Source organism: Strigops habroptila, chromosome 3 (genome assembly GCF_004027225.2).
Source record: "Strigops habroptila isolate Jane chromosome 3, bStrHab1.2.pri, whole genome shotgun sequence".
Lineage (NCBI taxonomy): Eukaryota > Metazoa > Chordata > Aves > Psittaciformes > Psittacidae > Strigops > Strigops habroptila.
The window spans coordinates 81300409-81326599 of NC_044279.2; the positions used below are offsets into that span (position 1 = coordinate 81300409).

General features: G+C 43.8%; 1 protein-coding gene across 6 annotated transcripts in view; it reads right to left on the bottom strand.

Moving 5' to 3' along the window:
* Nucleotides 1–26191, bottom strand: part of SLC4A4 (solute carrier family 4 member 4) — a 161899-nt gene that overhangs the window by 36911 nt on the left and 98797 nt on the right. For all 6 annotated transcript variants that reach the window (XM_030478872.1, XM_030478876.1, XM_030478873.1 and 3 more), the window contains 6 exons: nt 23922–23998; nt 12298–12455; nt 4157–4244; nt 2608–2762; nt 1822–1935; nt 314–488 (listed from right to left, as the gene is read on the bottom strand). In XM_030478872.1, coding sequence (XP_030334732.1) covers nt 314–488; nt 1822–1935; nt 2608–2762; nt 4157–4244; nt 12298–12455; nt 23922–23998 — 767 coding nt within the window. The remainder of the gene's footprint in view (nt 1–313; nt 489–1821; nt 1936–2607; nt 2763–4156; nt 4245–12297; nt 12456–23921; nt 23999–26191) is intronic.

Here is a 26191-nt window from a genome sequence, read left to right on the forward strand (position 1 = left end):
AGACTTAGTAATATTAATTGGACTGAAACAGTACAACTAAGACACAAACACGGAGAGCAGATCAGAGGAACTTCTCTATATAGAAGGAGCAAGGACCTTCTCTGTCATCTGGCCATCTTTCAAACACCATTTAAGGTATGATTTTCCAGAGGACATCTGTCCAACAGCAGGGAAAGCAAGCCAATTTCAGTGGAAACACAGGATACCTCTATTAATTGTACCCAGAATTCAAGCTTGGTCAGTGGCCATGCACCCCTCTGTAGACAGCAAGAGGCAAATGACAGATCTGCTGCTTCTGAAAGCTCTTGCTAACCTGCATGTTCTCTGTAGCATCGCCAAGCAATCCTCCAAAAGTGATAGCGTTGGTCACTGTGGCCAGGTAGATGAAAAGAATGGCTGAAAGGGCTTGAATGTTTAAAGCATCGTAGAAGTCGCTGGCGAAGAACGGTGCTTTCCTCTTTAAGTCTTTGATTAAGCCACCGCAGAACCTGAAAAGACAAGCAAGAGGAGACTCATGCAAAATGCTTCACAGTGAAAGTCACCAAGATAAGTCATCAGAAGCACTGCCAGAAATGAAGTATTATCTGAAAGGAGTGAGATCATCACATTAGAGAACAGTCTTATCGCAGCTGTGATGGTCTAGGGATATCACTGAAATAATGCTATAAAGAAAGACAATATCTTGATGCAGCTGGAAAGAAACACATTTCAGGAACACAAGCCCCACTTCTGCTGCAGCAGACCACTGAAGTTTGCAGTTCGGGAAGCTTGTCATTTTTTTTCCTCAACTATACTGGTTGATGTAATAAAATATATTAACTCTAGTCTAAATCCCTGCCTAAATTTCTCTAGTCTAAATCCCTGCCTAAATTTCTCCACCCGGCAAGCATAATGGTTGGGTGAGCCAAACAATCTGCTAAGTGGAAAAATGCTTCAAACTGTTAACCAGAAAAAGAACTACAAGTGAAAACACAAGTGAAATCATCTTGGAGAAGGAGAGAGCTGTACTTGCAGATGTATTCTTTCTGTGGAATCACAGAAAAGACAGTATTCAATCTGTATAAACTCCATGTGGCTCTGACACTGCCAGCATGAGAAATGTTTCTGTTTTCTGACCCAAAACCATGACGTATCGACTGCGTTGTACACACCAATGTGTAATTTCAGATTTTCAGATTTTTCTCCCAGAATTTGGATACTCTGCTAGAACTTAAAAAAACAGAGAGTGGGAGGGAGGGCACAATGCCACCACAAAAATCTGTGTAGTGACCTTGAAATGCTGAGCACACCGTTTTATGGCCACCTGGACTGCATTCCCACCCTACTGGACTTTTACATGGCATACAAGCAGAGTAATAAAGCAGAGAGTAAAGCCTTGGGCTCTGTTACCTTCTGTATTTCTATCCCATAAAAGCCTTCATTTTGCAATTCAACTACAACAGGAATGTCTGGAAAAGGGAATGCCTCTGCTCCTGGCTAAAATGCTTGCAGCAATCCAAATGGAAACTAGCTGTACCTGCCACGTTTACATCCCTCACAGATCACCTAATGTCACAGGCTGTCAACAGCAAACACCTACCTGGGCCTTCTTTCATTTTTTTGTGTATATTTAAGATGCTTTGTAATTTGCTGAGGCTGGGTGTTCAGCATCCTTCAGGCAGCCTCAAGCTGGGCACTGGGTTCTGGGGTCACAGCTCAACCTATGCAAACAGTATGTCGGGATGGAAAGCAGAAGGGGAGCAGAAATGGTTCTGCAAAGGGAACACTGCCACCTTGCATGGGTGACTCCAGGCACATCCCATTAAGCAGAGCATTACTGACCTGCCAGTTCGTTGCAACTCTTCGCAGTCCCCATGGCCCCCACCACCGTGTCCACCATCATGAGGTGTGTCTCCATTCATCTGGAGGTTTTCTCCACCGGAGTACATGTTTTTCCTAGGCAAGAAGGCAAGGCAAACTGAGGGTCACTGCATTGTCTGACGGCTCCACCCAACATAATCCAAGATCCATAATCTTCCTCTGAACAAATGTTCCACAGCCCTTCCTAGAGCCACGTTGTACAAAGGAGACTAGAAGGCTGACCTGCTGGCAGCAAGTGGAACATAGTGTATTAAAAAGACCAAGCAGAACCCCAAGGAGTCTGGATAACCACTACGTATGTTATATGCCTACAACATCACCATGAAGGGTACAGAACTGCAAGAACATCCTCCCTCCAGCTATTAAGAAAGACCTGAAAATCATCATGGAATCCTAGAATGGTTTGGGTTGGAAGGGGCCTTAAAGCTTATCTAGTTCCAACCCCCTGCCAGGGGCAGGGACAGCTTCCATTACACCAGGTTGCTCCAAGCCCCATCCAACCTGGCCTTGAACACTGCCAGGGCTGGGGCAGCCACAGCTTCTCTGGACAACCTGTGCCAGTGTCTCATCACCCACATATCTTCCAAAATTATTTCTAGTACCTTCTAAACACAGACAGGCAGATGCAGTCACTGAAGTTGCTCAACAAACCTGGTGTACCCAAAGCAGCTCTTCCCATCACCTTTTCAGATCTGATGCACACTGTCGCCCATCACAGAGCTAAACCTGCCTGTCTCCTGCTGTTACCTTTTATCTGAAGAAGGAAGAGACTTGGGGGGCTCTATCCTAATGGCTGGATCCCACTCCCCAGGGGGGAGCACAATGACTTCATCCAGAAACTCATCGATGCCAGCGATCAGGTCCTGCCGGTCCTTGGCTTTATAGGCAATGTCATGGAACACCTGCAAGGAAAAGAGAGATCCATAGAGAACGGGTTGCATTTTCTGTAGCCCAGACTGTAGGGGCAGCTATCGAATTTTATTCTATAAAAATTCATTCTCAGAAAGTACCAGGACACTTGGCACAAGAGTGTGTGAACCTCAGAAAAGCCCATTCCTTTGGTTGGTCATTTAATGGTAGATATTCTTTTCCTGCAGGCATATGTATTTCTAATTTTTAGCAAGACATACATTTCTAACATTTTTCAAAATGTTAGTAAAGCAATTATCCATTTCTTTTACCCAAAAGTTTTCATTTAAATAATGAGTTTCAATTACACTTTGAGAAGACACTTTTACAAAGGCACAAAAAAAAAATTGATCCTCTTTCCCTATCTGCTTCAGTATATCAAAAAATAGGTTAGTTTCCAATCCTGTGACATGGAAATTATGACAATATTTATTCAAAAATAATAACAAGAAGCACAGACTGGTTTTACTGAAAGGTCTTGTATTTTTGATGAAGAATGAATGAGAAAAGAGAGGAAAAATAGCATTAATGCTGAATTTTACAAGTATCTTCTGGACTGCTTGGAATGGAGGTGGATGAGCAAATGTGACAGACTTAAGAAGAACAGCCAGTGGTAGGAAGCAGGACTGTGGGGCCATGGAAACTAAACCATTGCTCCAAGCAGTGCAAACGACAGAAAGCAGGAGAGAAAACTTGCCTTAATTACCAGGCAAGTGGTAATTAAGGGAACCATATGAGAGCAAAAACAACATAAGGACACAGCAAGAAACAAACATAATGTAAATCAGCCCCAGATCCACAAAGCCCACGGGACACTGGAAGAAAAAAGCCATAAATGAATATTGAAAGCCCAGTCATCTCATTGTGGTGTATGATTAGCAAGTAATTGCTAGCTGCTCATGGATAATATATAAGCACTGCCTGAATGAAGAAGTGCTCTGAGATACAGTGCAACACACAACAGTATGTCCTGGGTGTAACCATTTCTGCTGTAATTACCTGGAGCATGCCTGTGTGTTAACAGGATCATGGAATGTGACAGAAGGTGTGCACCATGACAAGATTAATTCAAAGATCAGACTCAAAAGTCTTTCCCAACCTAGTTGATTCTATGATTCTATGACAGTCTATTGGGAAGAGTGATTGCTAGAAGGAAAATACACACAATGGACAAAACCTTCCTACAGTCATGCTTTTATAAAAACATAAAGCCAGGTGAAATAATTAAATAATTACATGAACACATGGAATTAGGAGGTGACATTTGGATATTTCAGCTTTATGTGTATATTCCTGTCAACCATGCTGGAGCAAAGAACATCATTATCAGCTAATGAAGTGAAACCTGGGAGAACCCATTTCTCACAGGAGATGTCAAGACACCTACCTCATCTGACATCAGCGTGGCAATGGCTCGCCCAATCTCATGATAGGACTTTGCTTTGCCCTTCGGTCCCAGCAGAATGAAGAGGAATCTGACAAAACAAGCAGATTGTTCCCCTTTAGCATAGCAAAATGGATGGCTTATTACTTATACAATATCTGGATGGAAATTCAACTTTCTAAAGTTGTGGTCCTTGTTAAAGATCCAGAGGCTGCCAGTGGCCTCCAGCTAATTTGGGAGCAGAGGTTACACCCTGTAGCTCATCACACTTACTCACACTTACTCAGCAAGACACTACCCAGAGTTTTGCTCCCTTAAGCTTTGAGACCACTACTGAGACCACTAAGGCCGAATGCTATCATGACAGCCCTACACAGAGGTTGCTACCATCCAGCATCCTAGACTTAAGGATGCAGTTCTTCCAGTGGCCGGTACCTGGAAGTGAACTACACATGACAGATGCCAGCTCCAGTGCAGGGTGGTTGAGCATTCATGCCCTATGCACCACAGAAAGCCCACAGGATGGGCCAGGCAGGGCCAACACAGCAGTGGGCACAGAGGGAAGATGTGATTAACCATCCACATTGCTCACTGTGAACTTCCTTGCTCCTCCAAGCTATATCAGACAGCACTCCACGTGCTTATTAATGCTCTGCTGGGGATCAGATCTCTGTTACAGTTCAGCACCCCCACGTGAAGGGAAACCATTAATCTAAAATAGGGCTTTAGCTATAAATAATTAAGCCCAATTTATATGCCCTGAATTTCCACTCCAAGTATAAGATACATACCAGAGACCTGTAAGCCCATCTGATGGTTTTACAGTCACAGCTTAATTCTTAAGCACACAACTTAAGGTGTGAGTCTATTCCTATGGCAGGCACCATCAGCAAGGGTGACAACATCTACAAGGTATTAGGAGCTGACTTCTTACATGATCTCTTTGGGCAGCAACTATGTTCAAGTCACTGCTAATGAGTTTGGAAAACACCATGATATGAAACTTTTGGAGGAAGGAAATTACTGCTCTTTATCTTTCCTGCCCTTGCTTTTGTCAGTGCTAACATGCTATGAATCAGGCCTTGCCTATGTTGCAGTGCGTTCTAATAAGAGCCCTTAATGGAAAAGCTATACATGGAAAATGGAAGCTTCTGCCAATAAAATTGTCTAGCAGTTGTGCCAGAGTAATGGGAATGCTGATGCAAGGTAGCTGCGTTTTCTAACGTCTTAACTGACACTCATTCAAGGAGTTTTAAGTATGGCCTCAAGGTGGGATCTTCAAACGTACCTACATCCTCCTGGCCTGGAATGAAAAGTAAATAAATAATAATAAAAAAGATACCACCATTCAAATAATACTTAATTCAGGAAAGACGTAAGCCTTATCTTTGACACTCCCAGTTCCTAAACTAAGTTTCATGTGCAAGCCCAAGGCATCAATGCTGAAATGGTAAAAGCCCCTACCTTCTGTAGAAATACTGTTACTTCAGAGTTGATTTAGCACTGTAGACAGGTGCTAAGCTGGCAGTTACTTACTCACACAGCATCTAGAGCCTTGCCTGTGGAAACACAAGCTTCCTCTAAATCCCCTGTTCAGATTTGTTCCACAAAAAATGATTTGGTTCATGGCTATGGCACAAAATACATCTGTCTTCACGCTCAGCTCTTTGCCCTGACAACTGGCTTATCAAGAAAGCCCTGTTCGTTCTGGTGGCCATCTCACACAATGGCCAGCACTTGGTGGTCAGTGGGTTTTCAGTGAAGACCATCGTGCTGGTGTCGTTTCAAGTGATCAGCCTGAGCTGGACTCTATCTAGTGACCTTGAGATAAAAGTCTGTCTCTCTCACATGTCAACTCACCCTTGCAATTAGCAACAAAAGAAGTCACATGGCAGGAGACCAATGTCTCCATTTCACCTAATTTAGCAAAGGCAATTATTGGGGCAATTTTCAGCAAACTCCATATCAGCATGTGTTTCAAACAGAAACACTTACTGCTGCTCAAAACAGCTCTAAAGCTTCCTGAATTGAACCTTTTTCCAATTACAGCTCTACCTTTCAATTAGTAATGGAAAATAAACACACTATAACGTTGAGTAAGTTGTCTCATCTAAAACCTTTTGCATCACCTTCAGTGTGAATTTGGGTTAGCTTCAACTTCCAGTCATAAATTTCAGTTGTCTCTCATAGCTAGACTGAAGAACCCTCGATAATTAAATCCCTTTAAATACCCTCCCCTATCGATCCAGTCACTCATCTGTCAAGTTAGACTACACCATTTGAGGCTTTTCTCCTCTCTTTAGTCACTTTGAAGGCTCTTCCACGAACCTTCTCTGATCTATCAGTGTCTTCCCCAGGGAAACCATCCAAGAGCTGGTGGTTCTGTCAGTGCAAATAGAGATGAAATAACCTATGGCTACTCAGAAACTTGATGTGAGCCTGTTTTCCTGAGAAAAAGAAGCTAGGAGCCAGGGGACAGGACTTCAGGTATGGACAAGCATGGGAAGTAGGACAAGGGGGAATGGCTTTAAACTAGAAGAGGGGAGATTTAGATTAGATGTAAGGAAGAAGTTCTTTACTGTGAGGGTGCTGAGGCGCTGGCACAGGTTTCCCAGAGAAGCTGTGGCTGCCCCATCCCTGGCAGTGTTCAAGGCCAGGTTGGACACAGGGGCTTGGAGCAACCTGCTCTAGTGGAAGGTGTCCCTGCCCGTGGCAGGGGGTTGGAACTGGATGAGCTTTAAGGTCCCTTCCAACCCAAACCAGTCTGTGATTCTGATATGATTCTATGTCTTAGAAACACAGAAGGATGACAGGGAGAGCTGGGATTACTGCCATGGTGAACGGAAAGGACATGGCACGTACTTTTAGGAAAACAGGTTTCAGCAGTTTTAGCCCTGATGGAACAATCTGCTATACCCAGGATGGCCTCGGTCATGACCCAGAGACAAGCAGCACTTTGAGCATGGCCCCTCCACCTGCGCTCTCTGTCCCTAGAGGAGGAAACTGACATGAGGCCAAGTTAAAGCACAGATGACCAGATTGGTCTGGGCCACGCACGGAGACACCCTCTTTGTTATTTGTCAATCTTTGCTATGTTAAGTATACATTTTCTCAAAAGCTGCTGATAAAATGTGGAACACACCAGGGTTGAGAGGTGTGGCATCTCACCAGAAGTACTCCTCCCCTTACATTCATAATATTAAATATTATTTCAGGTTTCTAAATCAAATATCATGACGTACTAATGTCTTACAAGGTATATTATATGCACACAAGTACTTTCTAGATAAAAAAAATCTAGAGTCCTATTTAAAAAAGGCATCAAGCCAGTAGGACAGGATCCATAAATACATATTAATTGGCATCACTAACAGTAACATTTCCTAATTGAACTCTTCATGAGAGTTCAAGTACTTTACTTAAGGTTCACATGGAGGTGACTAAGCCATACACGCCTAGGTCATGCCCTCTCTCTCCTCCTACCTCTTGGAACCTTCCAAGTGTTTCACAAGTTATTATAAAGCAACATTATAAAACTGTTCCTCAGCCAAATCTAAGAACTCTGGGATGCAAATTATCCCAAAATGTTAATTTTAAAAAAACGTTCCTAACTTCAGAAGTTGCTGCTTGACATTCTGATTCTCCAGGGGAACGAGACATTTTCATAACCATCTTCTGAAATAATTACACTAGCTCTCTTCCAGTGCCTAACACAAGCACCTGAATGCTCCTGCACTTACTAAAATGTTCTTGGAAACAAGCAGTTTATGACACCTTCCAAATTCTTTGTCTTGACTGATTCATCTCAGAATTACCTTCAGCGTGTAGAACAAGACCTTTTAAAGAGCCAAATATTAGAAAGACAAAAAACATTGATGCATTTTAGTGGTTTGGACTACATTATGTTTCCATGCATTTAGTGTCATTTAGTTATGAATACTTCCACCTAAGAAAGTCCTCGCTTCTAGCTGTGACATACTCCTCTTCATCTGCCAAGATGAAAACCAGAACACAACACATGCTGAATTATCAAACCTCCATTTCTGATATTTAACATTGCTAAGGATGCTTCAACGCAGAGGATGTGAGGTTCACCTCATATCACTCAGCTCAAAGTCTCTCTAAAGTAGTAACAAAATTCAATGATTCTCCCCAGAGAAATATCTGGTCTTGAACTTGATATGACAGCACAGTCAAAGCATTCAAAATCCTTTTGCTTCCAAGCTGATAGTGAGCCAGAAACTCAGAAATTTGTTATTGTTTTACCTAAAGCACTATTTCTCTCCTGTTGTTTTTGCATGCTTTACACCCTTCTCAAGCAGATGATGGCCACCAACTATGTATGATTCACCTTCTAGTTGTATGGACTATGCCACCAAACCCAACCAGAATAAATTTATTCTCATAAATGAGCAATTCCAATCCAAAACTCATCCACGCCTGTCAAATGTGGAGCAAGCAAGAGCAACGACTCCGTAAAGATTAAAGGCACCTACCCAAAGGAAACTCAGTAAAGTCCTGACAAAATGTTTTTAATTTTGAGATGGGTGGGGGGAAGCAATCCTGTTGTTGGACACCGTGTGAGAAGCCTGCAAGGCATTCAGCATAGAGACAAATGCTGGTCTGGAAGGCTGGAAGAACAACCTCTTGATGTACTTTTTCAGCAGAATAAGTGGTTGGACTGCTGATGAAAGGAGCACAACTTGAGACTGCAGTAATGAAAGGAGATGGTGAAGTGTTGGTCCATCTTCTATTTCACACAGGTGATCCTTCAAGTTTTGATCAATGTTATCAACATCACAGGCTTCCTACATGGTGTTCAACACAGGAACACAGTTTTCCAGAGCAAGTCCTTCTGCTGGAAAGGCTGCTGAAGGACACAGCCCTGAAAACCACTCCAATGCTGCAATTAATGAACAAGACATTTCATTCTCACCTATGAAGAAGAAAAGATGCCTTTGCAGTTAAAAGCTCAAGTTAGGAGGTAAGGGAGCAGAATTTGGCTCCTGGTTCTGCCCCATGCTTCCTAAGTAATCTGTGGGCAAGATACTTCATTTCATTTAAGACTTGCAGACACAGGGAATTTCCCAGCACTACATATTAGCCTGTGCAAGTCTGTACAGCTTATCTCCAAAAAACATCTTTCACTTGCTCATTCTTCATCTTTTTTCCCCATCAACATTACATTAAGGCAGCAGACCTCAACACGATTGTACATTTCTTTTATGAAAATAAAAAATTACAGCTATTGTACTGTCCAGAGGAGAAACAGCCGTACCCAAGCCATGGTGCAAGCACAGTAGCTTGCTAAAATGAGGAGTTTGTAGCACTGAGGAATGAAACTCAACATGAGAAAACCACAGTCCTTCAAGGTTTTTTCAATCTGATCAGCAAAAAGAAAACACAGAGAAAGTCTGGGATCTCTCTACACCAATTTCAGATCCCTGAGTTTTATTACCAGGGTTGTAAGAAAACACCCTACTGAGAAACCTTTCCTGGAGAATTCATCAGATCTTCCTGGTTTCTATTAGGTAAAAACCTACTTTTAAGTAAAGGAAATGCTTAAAATCCTTAGCAAGGAAGCGTGAAGGAAAAATATCTAGAAAAATGATGTATCCAAGGAAGAATAATTTCTACACAGGCCATCTTATTTCTACAAAGCATGCAAAATTCTGTAGCTTACAAGAAAAATCTAAGCCAAAGAATGTGGGGAGGAAGAAAAATATAAAACTAGCAGAAATAAGTAACCCATTTAACAGGAAGTCTACATGTTGAATACTGTCCACCTTATGCACACAATAATCCTTTTTCTTTCTACAGTGCTGGGTCAACATGGATAAACCAAACCAGCGCAGGGCTATCATGAACCTTTCACCTTTCAGGGCCAGGTGTCTTATTTGCTTCTGCAACACAAGACTGTGGTGATGTCTTACACACCCAGCTAGTGGATACAGCTGATGGGCTGCTTCTCAGCTAGTCTATCAAAAGCTATCGCTGTCCTCTCCCTGCAAAATCTACCCGGTTAGTGCTTTGAAAAGCAAAACATGGAGATGGCTTCATGCACCAGCATTGTGTGGAGTCTGTGGGCTGCTCAGTGCGCATCCACTGCAGTAACATGCTGCCTGAGATGGCCAAGACCCGGTGCTCACTGAGGAGATGCTCCATCACAGCTTGTCTGGGCCCCCAATGGGATTTCCTTGATTGAATTTCACAGGATGCAGCCACTGCAAATGGCTCTTCATTACTCACAAAAGCCATCTAATGAGCCTCCCTGCTTTGATTAGGGCTAGCATTCGGTTTGGAGGACAGCAAATGGATAATGTTATTTCCTGGAAAAAAATGTTGGCACGGAAGGACATATTGTCTTGATTAATGCTACTGAGTAATGAGGTCGTTCAGCAATCCTAGATCTAACTTCCTGGCTCCCACTACCAAAACAAACAATACCTAATTTTACATCTGCTGAAAAGCATTTGGAGATATGTTTTAAAAAAAAAAACAAGTGGGATTAGACTTTGAAGCCATAACACTGAAATATGCAGAGCTCAGTAACGCTGAGAAATGAGGAATAACCTTTTATAAGCCACTTTTGTCTCCCCATGCTCCTGCCAGAATACCCACTGTGTGCAAACAGCTGTTGACATGGTTATTTTAAGGAGCCACTTACAGAAACTCCAAGAAATACAAACACTGCTGCATTACTAGGAGGCAGTTAAACAAACAGCAGAACTAGATCCTCTTTTTCCTTGGGTTTGTACATGAAATAAGGTACAGATTATAACAACCATATAACTTCCACTCCATACAATGGCTGGGATTCCTTCCAGTATCAGTAATGCACTAGCCATGTGCTTCTGTCATGGTACACCTCTTCTCACAAAATATTACTTGATATAGCCTCAAACCCTGTAGGCATTCAAACCACAACCTTCACTCTGCATGGAAAGCCCTGGAGACTGTTCACATAAAATATGTATTTGCACAGTAGCGATGATGTGAGAGGTGCAATTTGAACTCCCTAATTACAAGCAAAACACTAAGTAAACCCTTGATAGGCTGACAGGAGAAGCACACCAGAGTGGAGGTGCGCAGCGGGGCTGAGGACTGAGGTTCTTACCTTGATGGGGTGTTTGTTTGTATATGAACCAAAGATACACTCCTACATTAACACTCAAATACAGCAGATGCTCTGGACATCTATACTGATAATTCTTCTCTACTGTATTACTTCATAAACAATATGCAACTGTAAAACTAAAGGTAATATTGGTAAGAATTCAAATAGCACTTTGTTATTCTAGTAGATAAACACACTGTACAGTTACACATCTTCAAGCAGTGAATTCAAATATTTAAGAACATACACTATATTTGTATTTGGGAGACTCGGATTAACTTGCCACGAGTCACACTAAGTTGACAGTTTTCTCTGAATCATTATGCATTAGAAAGCATCATAGAATCATAGAATAGTTTGGGTTGGAAGGGACCTTCAAAGGGCATCTAGTCCAACCCCGCTACAATGAGCAGGGACACAGAATCACAAAATCCACAGAATGGTTTGGGTTGGAAAGGACCTTAAAGTTCATCTAGTTCCAACCCGCTGACATGGGTAGGGACACCTTCCACTAGACCAGGTTGCTCAAGGCCCCATCCAACTTGGCTAGATCATACAATGTGACCACCCCAACAGAAGTGTATGCCTCAGTTTACCCGACTCACCGGTTTTGCTCCAGCAGAGCTAGAACTGCATCTTTCTCCTAATGTGAGTTTAAGAGGAAAAATACGTACTGCAAAAACCTGCAGAGGGAATCTGAGTGACACTGGGGGGAATCAGGAGGGGCAGGAAGAAAGCCCCACTACTTAAATTTCACATTGACAGTGCCCTTTACTACTAAGTTATAAAGTTAGTGTGTTTGTGTAATGTTGTTCCGGTTTGCAGCTAGTATCTTATAACCAAATTTAGGACCTGAAGATTATTAAGCAGCTACAGTTTTGTTACTTTAAACCAATAATCCTGATTGTTTCACACATGACATGATGGAAAGTAACGGAGAACATCCTCTGGCCTGGGGTTTTTATTTGAAAAGGTGGAAATGGAGTTTCCCATTCTTGCACCCTTCCCAAGGGCTCAGTTCTCTTACCGGGTAGGTACAGGGACTTCAGTCAGAGCACCCAGCATGACTGCATGCTGCAGCCGGACGAAGGCAATGAAGGGACCCTCCAGGAAGTCTACCTCCCCAACCAGCACGTTGGAGGCCTCAGCATCACGGGGCAATTTCTTCATGAATTTATTCTTCAGCTGCATCAGTAAAAGAGGAAGGAAAAGAACATTAAGTCTCCTTAGGTAAGCAAACAGGAACGTGCCATAAAATACACCCAGTTTTCACCCATGTTTCCTCCTCGGTCAGAATGTATCTGTGGTGACTTATTAAGGATGATAATATGTATCAGCCCCACAGAGTCTACTGAGATACAAACACTAGGAAGATCAGCCCCAGAAGAACAATGATGATGTTAGGGCCTGGAGCAAAGATGATGCTGAGAAGATTGTGCCCCTCTTGGAGCTGGGCACTTGCCTTTTCACTGTGTACATGTCTTTTCAAGTTCCAAGGGGAAGACTAAGCTCAGCACAGGCTTTTAGGAGCATGTTTCCTAGCCTGGGGCTTCTCCCTTCATCTAAATTTGCTTGGGGTTGTCCAAACCCATGGTTTCCACTGCCGGTGCAGGCCAGCACAAGAGGAGTCACCAGGCAGAAGTACCAGGAGTGCTGGTTTGGAAACTACACTAATGGTCTCAATAACTGTTACTGCTTCCTCCATCACTGCCTGAGCCCTCAGGCCTCCTGCAGGCTGCTGCCCTCAGAGCACAGAGCAGAGAATGGCCAAAGGGGCACGAAGGAACTTGTGCCATCATTAGAGACCTTCCGTCCAGGAGAAAAACCCTTCTCAACCCGTCCACAGAATGATGCTGGATGGCTGTTATACCACTCGCATTTCAAAGATCTGAAGGGAGAGAAATCCTTGGGAAGAGGTGAAGTGAGAAGGGGCATCCATGAAAAAGAGAGAAATTAGAGAGGGTTTCAGAGGAGATGCTGAGCCAGGAAGGGTTGGATGGCACAAGGAACCCCCTCCAGATGGTCATGGCGGGGACTCTGGTTAACTGCTCTCCGCCTGACGAGTCTCCTACCTCTCTGCTAGCCCAGGTATGAATACCAAGCAAGAGGAATATGTGTGCGTGTGTGTGTGTGTGTGTGTGTGTGTGTGTGTATCTATCTATCTCCCTCCCTCCCTCCCTCTCTTCTTCCCTTCCTCCCCCCATACATCTCAAACCCAAGTATTTCCACCATCGATTAAACATCCACTGCTTTATAACCAAGTTATTGCAGATGTTTTACCCTTGCCACACCAACTCCTAACTCCATCCCCACTCTGAATACCATTCTGTCAGAGAGAAGTTTTAAGAACCTCACACAGGAGTTTAAGTAAATGAACTGCTAACATCTGGAGTCCATAGACATAAACCACCCTGCCTCATCTGCTGAAAAATCAGTGTGGCCCACTGATTTTTCCTCACCTCAGCAGAACTGCCTAAAATCCCCAGCAGCTCCCAGCACAGCCTGGCTCCACAAGTTCTCAGAAGCCCCAAAGCACACACTGACCAGTGGTTTTAATATTATTATAATAAACTGACGGTGCGAATTGCTTACAAAAGGACAGATTCTTCTCAAGTGCCCCTAGGTAAATAGAGATGACAGCATATGAAGAACTCGCCCATTTCAGTAAATGTTTTGTAGCAAAAGAAATTCAACTAAGACACCAAAATTTCTGTCTGGTGAGTCCAACAATCTGATTTCCCTAACCACACAGGTTATTTCAACATAGCTTTCCTGTGATGCCCTGAAAGCTTTAATTCTTTGTACTCTTACAATCTCTGACTGCTCCTTTCTCCACAGTAACATGACACTGAGTTGTTATGTGAGCATTTTTAGGGGTGGCAGTGCTTTTTCTAGTGTTCTTTCACTCTCTTCCTATAACTTTGCTTTTTCATTCATTAACAGCTGAGCCAGAAATAGGATGAAGGGAGCTGGTGAAGCCACCATAAGCATACACCAGTGCAACTGAACTGCTCATCTTCAAGCTTTCTCACTCTTAAGGTCTAGATTTTAGTCTATTTGAAAACCAACTTGATTTTTTATTTAAAAAAAAAAAAAAAGTGTATCTCAAAGCAAAACAATGTAGTTATTGTTTAATGCACTTTAACAATGCAGCAAAGCATCTGTGGTGTTACTGAAGAGCAGGGCTCTAACCTGCAGGAAAGTGAGCTTAGAAGACAACCTGTAAGCTGCATTTATTCAATTCCAATCCTTCCCGAGCCACCCAAATGGTATCTGAGGTCTAGTTCTGTGCTCATCACCATTAAAACAAAGTACCAGAAGATATCTACTAAACAGCATCGTTCTCACCAGCCAACTGCCAGAGTTACTCTCATTTATACGTCTTCTCCCAAAGCACAGCTATAGCTTTATGCTAAAAACAGTTCTTTATGGCCTGAAGGTTATTCTTCCCATCCCTGCACCTACATAATGGTACCATAGCAGATGTGAGCAGGCTCACGGGGCCCTACAACAGGCATCCTATGGTCAAACTATGGAGAAATCATCAAATCACAGACCAGTTTGGGTTGGAAGGGACCATAAAGCTCATCCAGTTCCAACTCCCTGCCACAGGCAGGGACACCTTCTACTAGACCAGGTTGCTCCAAGCCCCATCCACCCTGGCTTTGAACACTGCCAGCTTCTCTGGGCAACCTGTGCCAGCGCCTCAGCACCCTCATAGGGAAGAATTTCTTTCTAATGTCATAAATTGCTTCTCATTTGACAATAGCAAAATGCTGCAGCAGCAACAGCCAACAGGTTTTAAAGATCAGCCTCTTCTGGGTTATTTTCTGGTATCTTGGAAATATCACTTGGAAATCTCTTTAGCCGGTCACAGGGCTGCCCTTCTGCCAGGTTGGTAATCAGATGAAGCAGACCTGCAGCACCAGGAAAGCTCCCTCAGCCCCGGTCTCACAGGCACCCCTCTGCCTGGCTTGGCACTCCGAGTGTCCTCAGATCCCAGACAGATTTGTTTTTTACTTCAGCAGTGGCAGAATTCATGTGGAGCTGAAGGCTTTTGGAAAATCCTGCCCTGGGTGATGTTTGGAGATGCTCTGTGTGTGCCTGGCTACGGGTGAATGGCAAGTGAGTACGTACTGCCAGGAACACCAACAGGGGGTAACACTAAACTGGGCTATGAACCCATAACAAGCTTTGCCAGGAGACTCAAGAAAGTAGAAAAATGGGAAAAGTCTCATGAAAAGGCATGAATTATTGATTCAGCAGGAAGAAAACGCTGGAACAATCCTACTCCTGCACGCTGCAGTCAGGATCACCACCAGAGAAAATATTAAATAAGCATCAAGGAAGAAGCCTGGAAAAGTACTACCAGTCCTTCCAGCTTTGGAGGAAACTGGAGATAAGAAAATAATGGGAAGGTGGCAAATCCACAATAAACATTCAACTTTGTGGAACAGGAAGATTCAGACTAGGTATTAGGGAGAAGTTCTTTACTGTGAGGGTGGTGAGACACTGGCACAGGTTGCCCAGAGAAGCTGTGGCTGCCCCATCCCTGGCAGTGTTCAAGGCCAGGTTGGACACAGGGGCTTGGAGCAACCTGCTCTAGTGGAAGGTGTCCCTGCCCGTGGCAGGGGGTTGGAACTGGATGAGCTTTATTGTCCCTTCCAACCCAAACCAGTCTGTGATTTTATAACAGGTTCTTTACTCCAATTTGTTTTTGCAGCACCACTCACTGCTTTCTTAAATCATTTATCAGAGAGGTGATGGGAAAGGTGCAGTCAGCACTTATGCCCCATTTTGAACCATTCTCTGAAGCAGCTTCAGGAAGATGTGAGTCCTCATCAGCCCCTGGGAGGACGGAGGGAGGGATGGAGGGCATGCAGCTGGAAGCACTATATCCACTCTCCCTGCACTCTGCTAAATCAAGCATCATTCCAACCCAACCACTAATGTTACGTTAAAGGCCACAGCTCTCCAACACTGTGCTTGCAAAAAGGCCCAGCAATCTGAAAAGTCACTATTGCCCTAAATGCATTTTAACACTGTGATCAGCAGCATTGGATAAGGTTTATCAGAAATGAAAGCAGTTCCTCAGTACACAGCAATTCTCCTTTTAAGGTCCCTTCCAACCCAACCCATTCTATGATTCTATGATTTTGTGAAGGGCGGAAAGTTTCTTCCTTCCATCTGGGAGCACCCAGCACAACCAAGAGCAGAGCTGCCGAGCAACCAAGAGCAAGAGAAGATGAGAAGAAACACTTGGCTGAACAAACACGTGGCTCCTGCCTGGAATGCTGTAGGCTTGTCCAAGGCAAGAGAATACCCGAGGTGAGTGGAAACTCCATTAAATGAGTAATTAGCCAAAGCACCAGAAACACAAAGCTAACCACAAATGATGATACAGCATTAAAATTATAATCAGAGAAGCCCTTTAGCTAGTCACATTACTGCAATGATGCTCCAGTCTTTGCCCAACAGCCTGCAAGGAACATGTAGGCAACATGTAGGCACTGATCTCTGGAAATGTTGAAGGCCAGGTTGGATGGGGCTTGGAGCAACCTGCTCTAGTGGAAGGTGTCCCTGCCTGTGGCAGGAGGTTGGAACTGGATGGGCTTTAAGGTCCCTTCCAACTCAAACCATTCTGTGATTCTACGATTCTATGATCTCTGGATGAATCTGTTTGCCCTTATGTGTCATGGTCAGATTTGATCACCCCTGACCGAAGGAAGAGTTACCAAACAAAATCCTCTGGCTGTGCGAGCTGGAGTTCAGGTACAACACTAAACACAGCTCATCCCCCTCCAAGTACAGCAAACCCTGGACATTCACAATAAACTGATCCTACAGATCACCATCATGAGCTGAACTGCATACATGGTTCTTTGTGTAACTAAAGGAAGGCTTAATGGTCCCTGATCACAGGGAAAGGGATTCAGTTCCCCAAATTCCTGTTATATAAAGCTGAGAGCAGCATCAAAGCAAGAAGGGGGTCTTCCAGCCTGGCAGGTGACTGCCCAAAAGCACAAACAAAGGCTCTGGGAAAGAAACCCCTGAAACCCCTCCACAGATACAGGGGACAAAGAGGCGAGGGCTGCATTATTTAACAGGCCATGTAAGAACTCACTCTACCTTCTGTTTGTGTAGGGCTATGTGAGCTCACTGTATCACCGTGTTGTATTTCATCACGGGCTTCCCGTACTTGGGCACAGGCACACAGAGCTTTTGTGCTTAAGTAAGGCTAATTCCCCAGGAACTGGAATCTATGTCTCTGTTTTGCTGCATCTGTCCATATATTAGGATTACCTTCCCATAACTTATCCCATGAATGCCTACTTCGGGGGATACCTTCAAGGCTCTGTGTTTTGCCTATGCACAGAACTCAGGAATGCTTTACAGGTGAGCTGCTGATACACTGCAGGAGAAACAAAATTGAACCTGCTCTCTGCATCAAGAAGAAAGGCCAAAGTAAACGAAATTCCAGTTAACTAAACTTCCTAGAGGATTTTTCTTCCCTTCAGAAAGGTGGCAGTGATCAGTACTGGAAGAGAGTAATTTCCATTTGAGCTCCATGAAGGGGAAAGTAGGTCATCCAGGCTGACAGACCTGAAAATTAGGAACGTCTGCTTGTGACTGCAGGGATGAGGAGATGTTCAGACAGGAAAAACAGCTCCCACCATTAATCACTGGACTTCATTCTAAACTGCGGGATCCCACCAGTGCCCTCCTCCTACATCATTCCCCAAGGAAAGGCAGGAGGGTTTCTCTCAACCAAGCCAATTTCATTTTGCACTTGAGAGCTGGCTTTGGCACAGATTCCTGGTTGGTATGGAAACACTGGTTTGAATAAACAGTGCCCACACCACAACAAATCAGAAGGGTTTTGTGCCTCTGTCTGACTGACCATATTCATTCAGAGCTCGTATTTGTCCCACAAACAAGCCCTTCAAAAGTGGAGATAAACTCCCCTTGTATCAACGTATTTTCACTTCCTATATGCTATTGCATCAGGTCAGTAATAACAGGCCCCTGATAAAACATATTTCTTTTACAAGTCCCCTGCATTTTATATCTTAAGCATTAAAGAAGTCCCAGTGATTCGGCCATTCGGAGCTGCCAAGGACATTTTAACAGAGCACAACCAAAGGATTTCTCATGGGAGGAGGGCCAGAAGTTGGAACAGCACTGGGCACTTCCCCAGCTTCCTGCAGTCCAACAAAGGGGCTGGTAAAGGCTGCACTTGACTCTCCTCTCCCTTTCATTCAGATAAAGCTGAAAAAACCCCCACCCCAAACTTGAAATATTTTCCAATTATTAAGACTACATGAATCAAGAGCTTACTTACAACCATAGACTGGTTTAGGTTGGAAGAGACCTTAAAGCTCATCCAGTTCCAAGCCCTGCCACAGGCAGGGACACCTTCCACTAGAGCAGGTTGCTCCAAGCGCCATCCAACCTGGCCTTGAACACTGTCAAGGATGGGGCGGCCAAAGTTTCTCTGGGCACCCTGTGCCAGTGTCTCACCACCTCACAGGGAAGAACTTCTTCCTAATGTCTAATCTAAATCTGCCCTCTTGGGAAAATACACATGCTTTTGCTCGACCAGAAGTTCTGGCTCGCCGATCCCTGTGGATGCTCTCTGCAATCTACCCTGTGTAGGCAAACAATGTGCCAACAGCACAGCTGCTTTGGCAAGGCTCTGGTGTCCACACACTGTGTTGCCACTGCCCATAACCAACTCTGCACTATCAAAAGCAACAGTAAACCCCTGTCATACCAATTTCCCTTGCCACAGACCACCAGCCATGACAATCATCCCACCCCGAGCAGCCACTATACGTCACCCAGGGAGGGGCCACTGCCTTTTGCCTCTCACAGGCACACCAATCACATCCCAATCAATACTATTGATGCAACCTTTGTGATGAGTAATCCACAGTTAAAGATTTTTGCAAAGTCTGCGTTTTGGTAATTGGCTCTTCCTCGTATTTCAGCTTGACAATCATTTGCTCTCCATAAATTAAAGAGGAGAAAGAGCAACATGACACTTTTAATTCAGCAGACATTCCAACCTTGCGATTAACCCAGGTGTTCCTCACTTTCGGATTTCTAAATAATTTTGTGATTTCACACAGACTTTTTCTGATGGCAAAACTGTTCCATCCAGTCTCAAATATAAGGAGGAGAATTACACAAAGCCAATGAACGGTTTGGGCTAGAAGGGACCTTAAAGCTCATCCAGTTCCAACCCCCTGCCATGGGCAGGGACACCTTCCACTAGAGCAGGTTGCTCCAAGCCCCTGTGTCCAACCTGGCCTTGAACACTGCCAGGGATGGGGCAGCCACAGCTTCTCTGGGCAACCTGTGCCAGTGTCTCACCAGTCTGGAACAGAGATATATATATATAAAATACCTATATATAAAAGCTGTCAAAAATTACTAGTGCAAGGGCATAGTATCATACGTATATGTAGAGAGTAAGGCCAATGGAGAACCTTTTGGAAACCCCAATCCACTGTACAGCCTGCATGTCTGTGCTCCTTCCTTGCCTTTCAGGCATTGAACCTCTTCCCCTTCCTCTCCAGCTGATGGCTCTTGGCCCTGGCGGTGAGGGAGTGGGCAGCACATTTTCAGCTGGTCCTTTAGAAAGAACCCCAGCGTCCTCTGTCCTTCCCCGCCTCCAGCCTTTTCCAAGAGGGATCCTAAGTTCATTTTCTTCATGAAAGAGCTTAATGGTTACCCAGTAAGAAGATTAACTCTGAAAAGTGTATTAAGAAGGCAAAAAGTATGAGAGAAACAAAACAAAAGCAAGAGCCAAGTAATTCCAAAGGAAGCATAAAACCATCCCTTCCCTAAGGGTAGAGGAACCAACCTCACAATGCTTAATACAGTAAAGAGAGCTGAGAGCTACCATGATTTTAATAAAGTCATATCTCTTCTTATTACCACTGGCTGTACTCATGCCAGTGTGTCTTGGGACTAGTGCAAATATTGTCCTTTAAGCTCAGTGCTGTCTTCTAAGTCACCTTTGTAAGAAAGCCTCTGAGTTGAACAGGATGTTTAACCAGGTTCAGCATTCCTGGAGCAAAGTAAAGCCCAGCTCCTTGTTACACAGAGGATTCAGTCAGTGGATCCTCTGGAAGGAAAGCCAAGGGGTTTTGTCCTCTCTCACTTCTCTTGATAACTTACAGTTCCCCTTGTCCCCGGAGGAGGCCAATCCAACTGCCACCACCTCTATCATGCATTCACCTTTGAACACCAGCATCTTCTCTCATTTCTCTGGATGTAACAGGTCCTTGCAAACCTCAGGGAGTGCATCTTCCAGGAGGATTCCCTGATGGATCTTCAGGAAAAACCTAAGCCTGACCAGTGCTCTCTTGTATACTCCACTGCTGTGCCCTTGGCTAGATCCCAAGCAATTTTAAATTGGTGGGTGCTGTGCAGAAGCACCCCCCTGACCCAAGTGCTGCCACAGCACAGATGTATGAAAGCAGAAAGGCATCTATTCTAGCTTAAGACTCATCGCAGAGCTGTCTGTGTTAGCAGGGCTTCTTCTGCAGCTAGTGAGGTAGCTGTCCAAGAGGCAACCAGCCCACCTGAAACCTGGAAGACTCCACAATTCCAGCTCTCCACAGGCACTGAAACATAAGCTCAGGAGACCAGGCTCCACAACAGGCATGCACCTCAAAGGAGTGCCTGGGTTTGGAGGGATCAAGATGGGGTTTTGCCTTTGTAGCTGAGGTCCCAGCTGCTTACTGCTTTGTAATGGGATTATCTAAAAAACACTAGCCACAAGCCAATCCACTCCAAAGCAACCTGGCCCAGGTGACCATGCTCTAGCACTGCTGCCAGTAACAGGCCAGCTCCACGACACGAAAGAAGTAGCCAAAAGTGCATTAGGTAGCACCCCAGCATATCCCACGTTTCTGCACAGAGCATTCCTCCTCCCAGGGTGCCCTCTTCTGACCTTCTCCAGGCTTGTTTTGTTGCCTCTAACCTCAAAGGCTATCCTTGGAAACCACTGGTTGTCGTAAACATGGAACTGAATAGAAATAAATCAGTATTCACTAGTATTCACATACCAGCTGCAGTATGCCAAGAGATCTGCTCCTGAGTTAGGCTCCACAGAGAATGATCCCAAGCAAAGAATTATGAGGGTTATACAATGGAAGACACCAGTTTACAACTTGGACTTTACAATATCAAGGGAAAAAGAGCAGGGAAGCTGCAGATAGATGCCCAGGACCTGCACAGTCTTTTTCCAAACGCGTGGAAGAGAGCATCTCAGGATGGTCAAAGTCCGATATCACTGGGGTTGGTAGTTGGGTAAGAAAACTTTGCCAGGTAGGCTGAAAGTACTGAAGGATATTGCTGCTTCAAAATGTTAAAGCTTCTTCCAGCTCGGTGAGTGTAGAGAGCAAGAGCTGTCCTATGGCATGGTCTTGTGTCCTCTCCATGTTGTCATGTGGGTGACAACCACAAAACCTGCCCTGCCTAACTAAAAAAGAGAAGGCTTGAGGTTGTGCTGCAACTACAAAGCACTGGCCACCAGCACTGCTCCACAAAGAGATGGAGACAGAAAAAGAAATACGGGCATAAAATCTTCTGAGGAGCACATTTCACAGCGTGAACAGAGTGCATCCAGAACCTCTATTTTAATTTTCCTTAGGTGTAAGACACACTTAGGTGTCTTTCTGCTCACTAAGAAGCTAATGAAACACAGCTTAAAGGAGTATTCTACCTATAATACTGCCACATGGTTAATTGCACCATTTCAATGAGCATTAAGGTTCCAATTAGCATAAAGATTGCAGAACTGAGAATCAAGGTAGGCAGGAAAGTTATTGAAGGTATATGGAAGTTTGTTCAAAGCCTTTCTTCCTTTAAAACTCAGGCACACACCCCTCTCCTTTATCTTTGCCAAAACAGCAACTGATGAAAGAGCTTAGGTTCCCAGTCTGGCTCCAAACAACTGTTCTAAATTGACCTCAGCCTGTTGCAGCTCTTACACATACACAAATACATAAATAAAAATTGGGATAGCCTCTTTCTTCGGCAGACTCATACCTCACTGCATGGCCTCATTAACTGTCAAGCTTCCAGATGGGATAAATACCAAAATAACGAAAGCCAGCCACTCTGCTATCAAGGCAAGAAAATCTGTTCTATTTCCAGTTCCTGTTGTAACACGATGGATTATTCCCTTGCCTCCTGTGTGGCATGCTAAGTTCTACTTGTGAAAGCTGCCAGACATCCCCACAGTTTCACGAACTTTATCAAGACAGGAGTTTCAGTCAAGCAGTAACAAAAATTGAGATCTAAGGTGATTTCTCAGGCCAGCTCTGAAAGGCGCACAGTACAAGGGTTCCATTGTGCAAAGTTCATCAGCAGGACACAGACTAATTAACTAGGTTTTGGATCTAGTTAGTTTTCAAGCAATGGTTCTCACTACGAACAGTCAGGCGTTACCTACATTGGAAGTTAAAAACTTTGGAGCACACTTCCAAACTAGATTTATTAACAGATTTCACTATCAGCACTACCAAAACAGCTATTTTTATACCCAGTTCTACTGTGTCCAGAGACATTTCAGCGGGAGGGGCAATTGGGAGGGTTTGCATTACAAAGCCTGCTGCAACATTCACACCTAGTTTTCGGCTAGTCTAACTATAAGACCCCAATTCTAACAGGAATAAAAATAGAAAACAGGAAAATATTAAGTATAGCAGGCTTGTCAATGAAAGGGGGAAAAAAAAAAAACTACCACTATTTTACCATTCTATTCCTTCCCCAGGTCATATCTTAAAGGAAATGGGTATTTTGCACAACCAACCAACACAGATTTATGCTACAACTCTGAATGCAAAACACATTGCCCCCTTCTCTTTCCATAGAAGTGTATCTATTTATATACACATATATATTTATTTTTCAAATATTTAATTACTCTTAACTCACTCTTCTATATTGATTTTGTGGCCATGTCCCTGTAAGGCACTTAGAGACAACCAGCCACCATTTGAAGAACTAGAGTCATTCTCAGCTGGCCAGCACTAATGTGTACCTAAGTAATTTCCCAAAGTAACTCTCATTTGCATTCAGAATAAATATGGGACTACAGAACGCTGAAAGACAAGTGGAAAGAAAAAGAGATTCTCCAAAAGAAACAGCCACTCTTTGAGAATAACCCACTTTTTGAAACCAGACAAAGGTTTTTTTGAAATTTTCACAGAGACCTCATTCAGGCACCAGTTTTCTAAGAGCTGAAATAAACTCAATCTCACCCCTCAGACTCCTCAACTCTCCTGGAGTGCTGCTGGACCTGTGCAGAGCCTTGCTGTAATCCCTAAAGACTCTCTTCCCAGCAGGAAGAGTATCTGAAATACTATCTGGCTATTTTCCTTCTTTTCTCATGGGTATCAGCAAGATGCCATGTAAGTGGTGTCACTTACTGCAGGCATTGCAAGAGTTTAACCTGCTGTTTTCAAGGGCTGGTGCTTCAAAAGTGAGGATCCAGTCACAGGACTTGGAAATACTCAACTCACCTTGTTGACTCTCTTCTTCTGCTTCAGGTTTATGGTACAGAGCCTCTTTGCCCCACATCCAGCTCCTACCCATACACATCATCATGTGAAGGCTGGATCTGAAGCTTACCTGATCCTTCTCAGGCTTGTCAGAGATGTCATTCAGACTGGTGGAAGTCAGGTTTCTGTGAGCCATGGCTGGGCTGCCTGTAAGAACAATGTCAACACCAATTAAAGCACCTATTTCAACCCAGTCAGGAGAATACAGAGGCTCAGGCTACAGCAACACCTTTCCTTGTACCAGGGAGGTTGATTTGGGGAATTTAAGACCCTGAGAGGCTGCTTTCTGTGACTTTACGTGGCACATAAGAAATCAAGATGCTAACCCATTGTGATTTCTGACTCGCAGGTTCCCGCGACTCTTAGGAACAGCAGAAGAGTCTAAGGATTTTCTGTAATTCCTGCCTGTGGGAGAAGTAAAGCAGCCACTGGCTGCTGACACTAATGCTGCTGGGTCACCCAGGACTCACTCACAAAGATGTTCCTCCACCAGGCTGAGATCCTCATAGTACTCTGGCCTGCAAATCCACCACCTCAGCTCTTCTACATTGCTTATCATTCCAGACTCAATGGCGAGGGTGTATTGGCAGCTCTTGATCCTTTTGAACAGCCAACACTAGAAATCTACCTTTCTTCAAGTAAGCTCATGAACCTTACTGGTTAAAACAACATGTGGACCAAATTGACAGGCCAAAAGTCGCCAACTCCTGACTCCAGATAACCCAGGGAAATGAACACCCCTAGAGACAAGAAGCTGAAGGAGCTCAGCAACATTTCTTCTCCAAAGACCAACTGCTTGTATATAAACCTGACACACTGGCATTCAGGCACTGCAGAACAGCTAGTAAGGAGCTGCTTGCTTCCTTATGGACTAACTTATCCTACTCACTCTTGTGTTCCCAGATACCGCTAGCAGAACACATGGAAATAGTTCTAAAGAACTGAGAAAAGTGCCCTGTGATTTCAGAATGCAGTTCTACCATCCCATAGTTAAAACTGAAGAAACCCCCAAATAGCCACAATTGTACAAGAATAAAAATAATTTAATAATAATGATAATAATGATGCTTCAGGGATGGATACAGTATCATAAACCACAGCAGTCACTGCGCACTTTTTTAATTACTCTGCAATTTTCCCATTTCCCACCCAAGCTTGCAGGAACCAGAAGCACAGCAACAGGAGCTGTTCTCACAGAGCTTCTGACCATGAACATAACTGGAAAGACAGAAAATACTCAAGAAGAAATGGCACTGAGGTGTTTCCCAACTTTGGCTATGTTTTCAGACAATATTGATTAAACTTAGGCTTCAATATTCACATCAAAATGAAGGTCCAAAACAAGGACTGGGAAGAAAAAGATCTGGACTCACAGAGTTGGGTTTTCTTTACACTATACTCAGCATTTGTGAGACAGACTTAAAGCATTCTTTCTTATGAGCCAGCTGGAATCATGCTCTATCTGCTGTGTGTTACTGCCACGTCCAGCAACCTCAACACAGAAGAAGCCAAGCACTACTAAGTAAATAAGATATTCCAAAAGGAGGATCCCCAGCTTTTCCTCTTGCTGCTGTTATTACAAACCAGCAATCTCTATCTCTACCTATCTCTACAAAGTTTTTACCAATGTATTTACTCATAGAGCGAGGAATGTCACTTGGAAAACTGGTTAAAGCTACATATATTAGTAACCATTCTCCTAATTAATTATTAGCAAGCCAGACTTAGAAATGTCTACAAATTCTGATTGAATGCTTGATAGGAATATGTAGGTAGGAGATAAAGACATCAATAAAACAGGAAAGAAGTGATCAAACTTGCTCACGTACATGGTATCTGCTACATGGTGAAGACATTACTTTGTTCATAACACCCTCCTTGATATGAGTATTTAATAAGTATTTCTATTTGGTAAAAGGCAAAGCTGGACCCTAAAAAAACCCCAAAACCACCGAAAATCAACCCAGGTTATTGCAGTCCCGAAGCCCACTACTGAAACCCAGGGCTCCTTTGTCTTGCATGGTGCACTTACCTGGCTTTTAAAGGTTGCACAGACACTGCCAATTCTGGGAAATCTCTGACAAGTTTATCACGTACCCATAAATGAAGGGGAAAGACTGAAACTCGATGCAGAGATGCACATGGCTGCTTTGCAAATCCGAGCCAATAATACCAAATAAAGAATCAGAGAAGCACTTGGATAATTGATGTCACGCAGCTCGGTGAGGCAAAACAAAGTTCCTGTCAGTTTCTATCACCTGTGGGCTACCGAGTGCGAGAAATTAAACATCTCTGGCAGAGTTACACCCATCTGGACAGGTTCATCAGCCTGCAATAGAT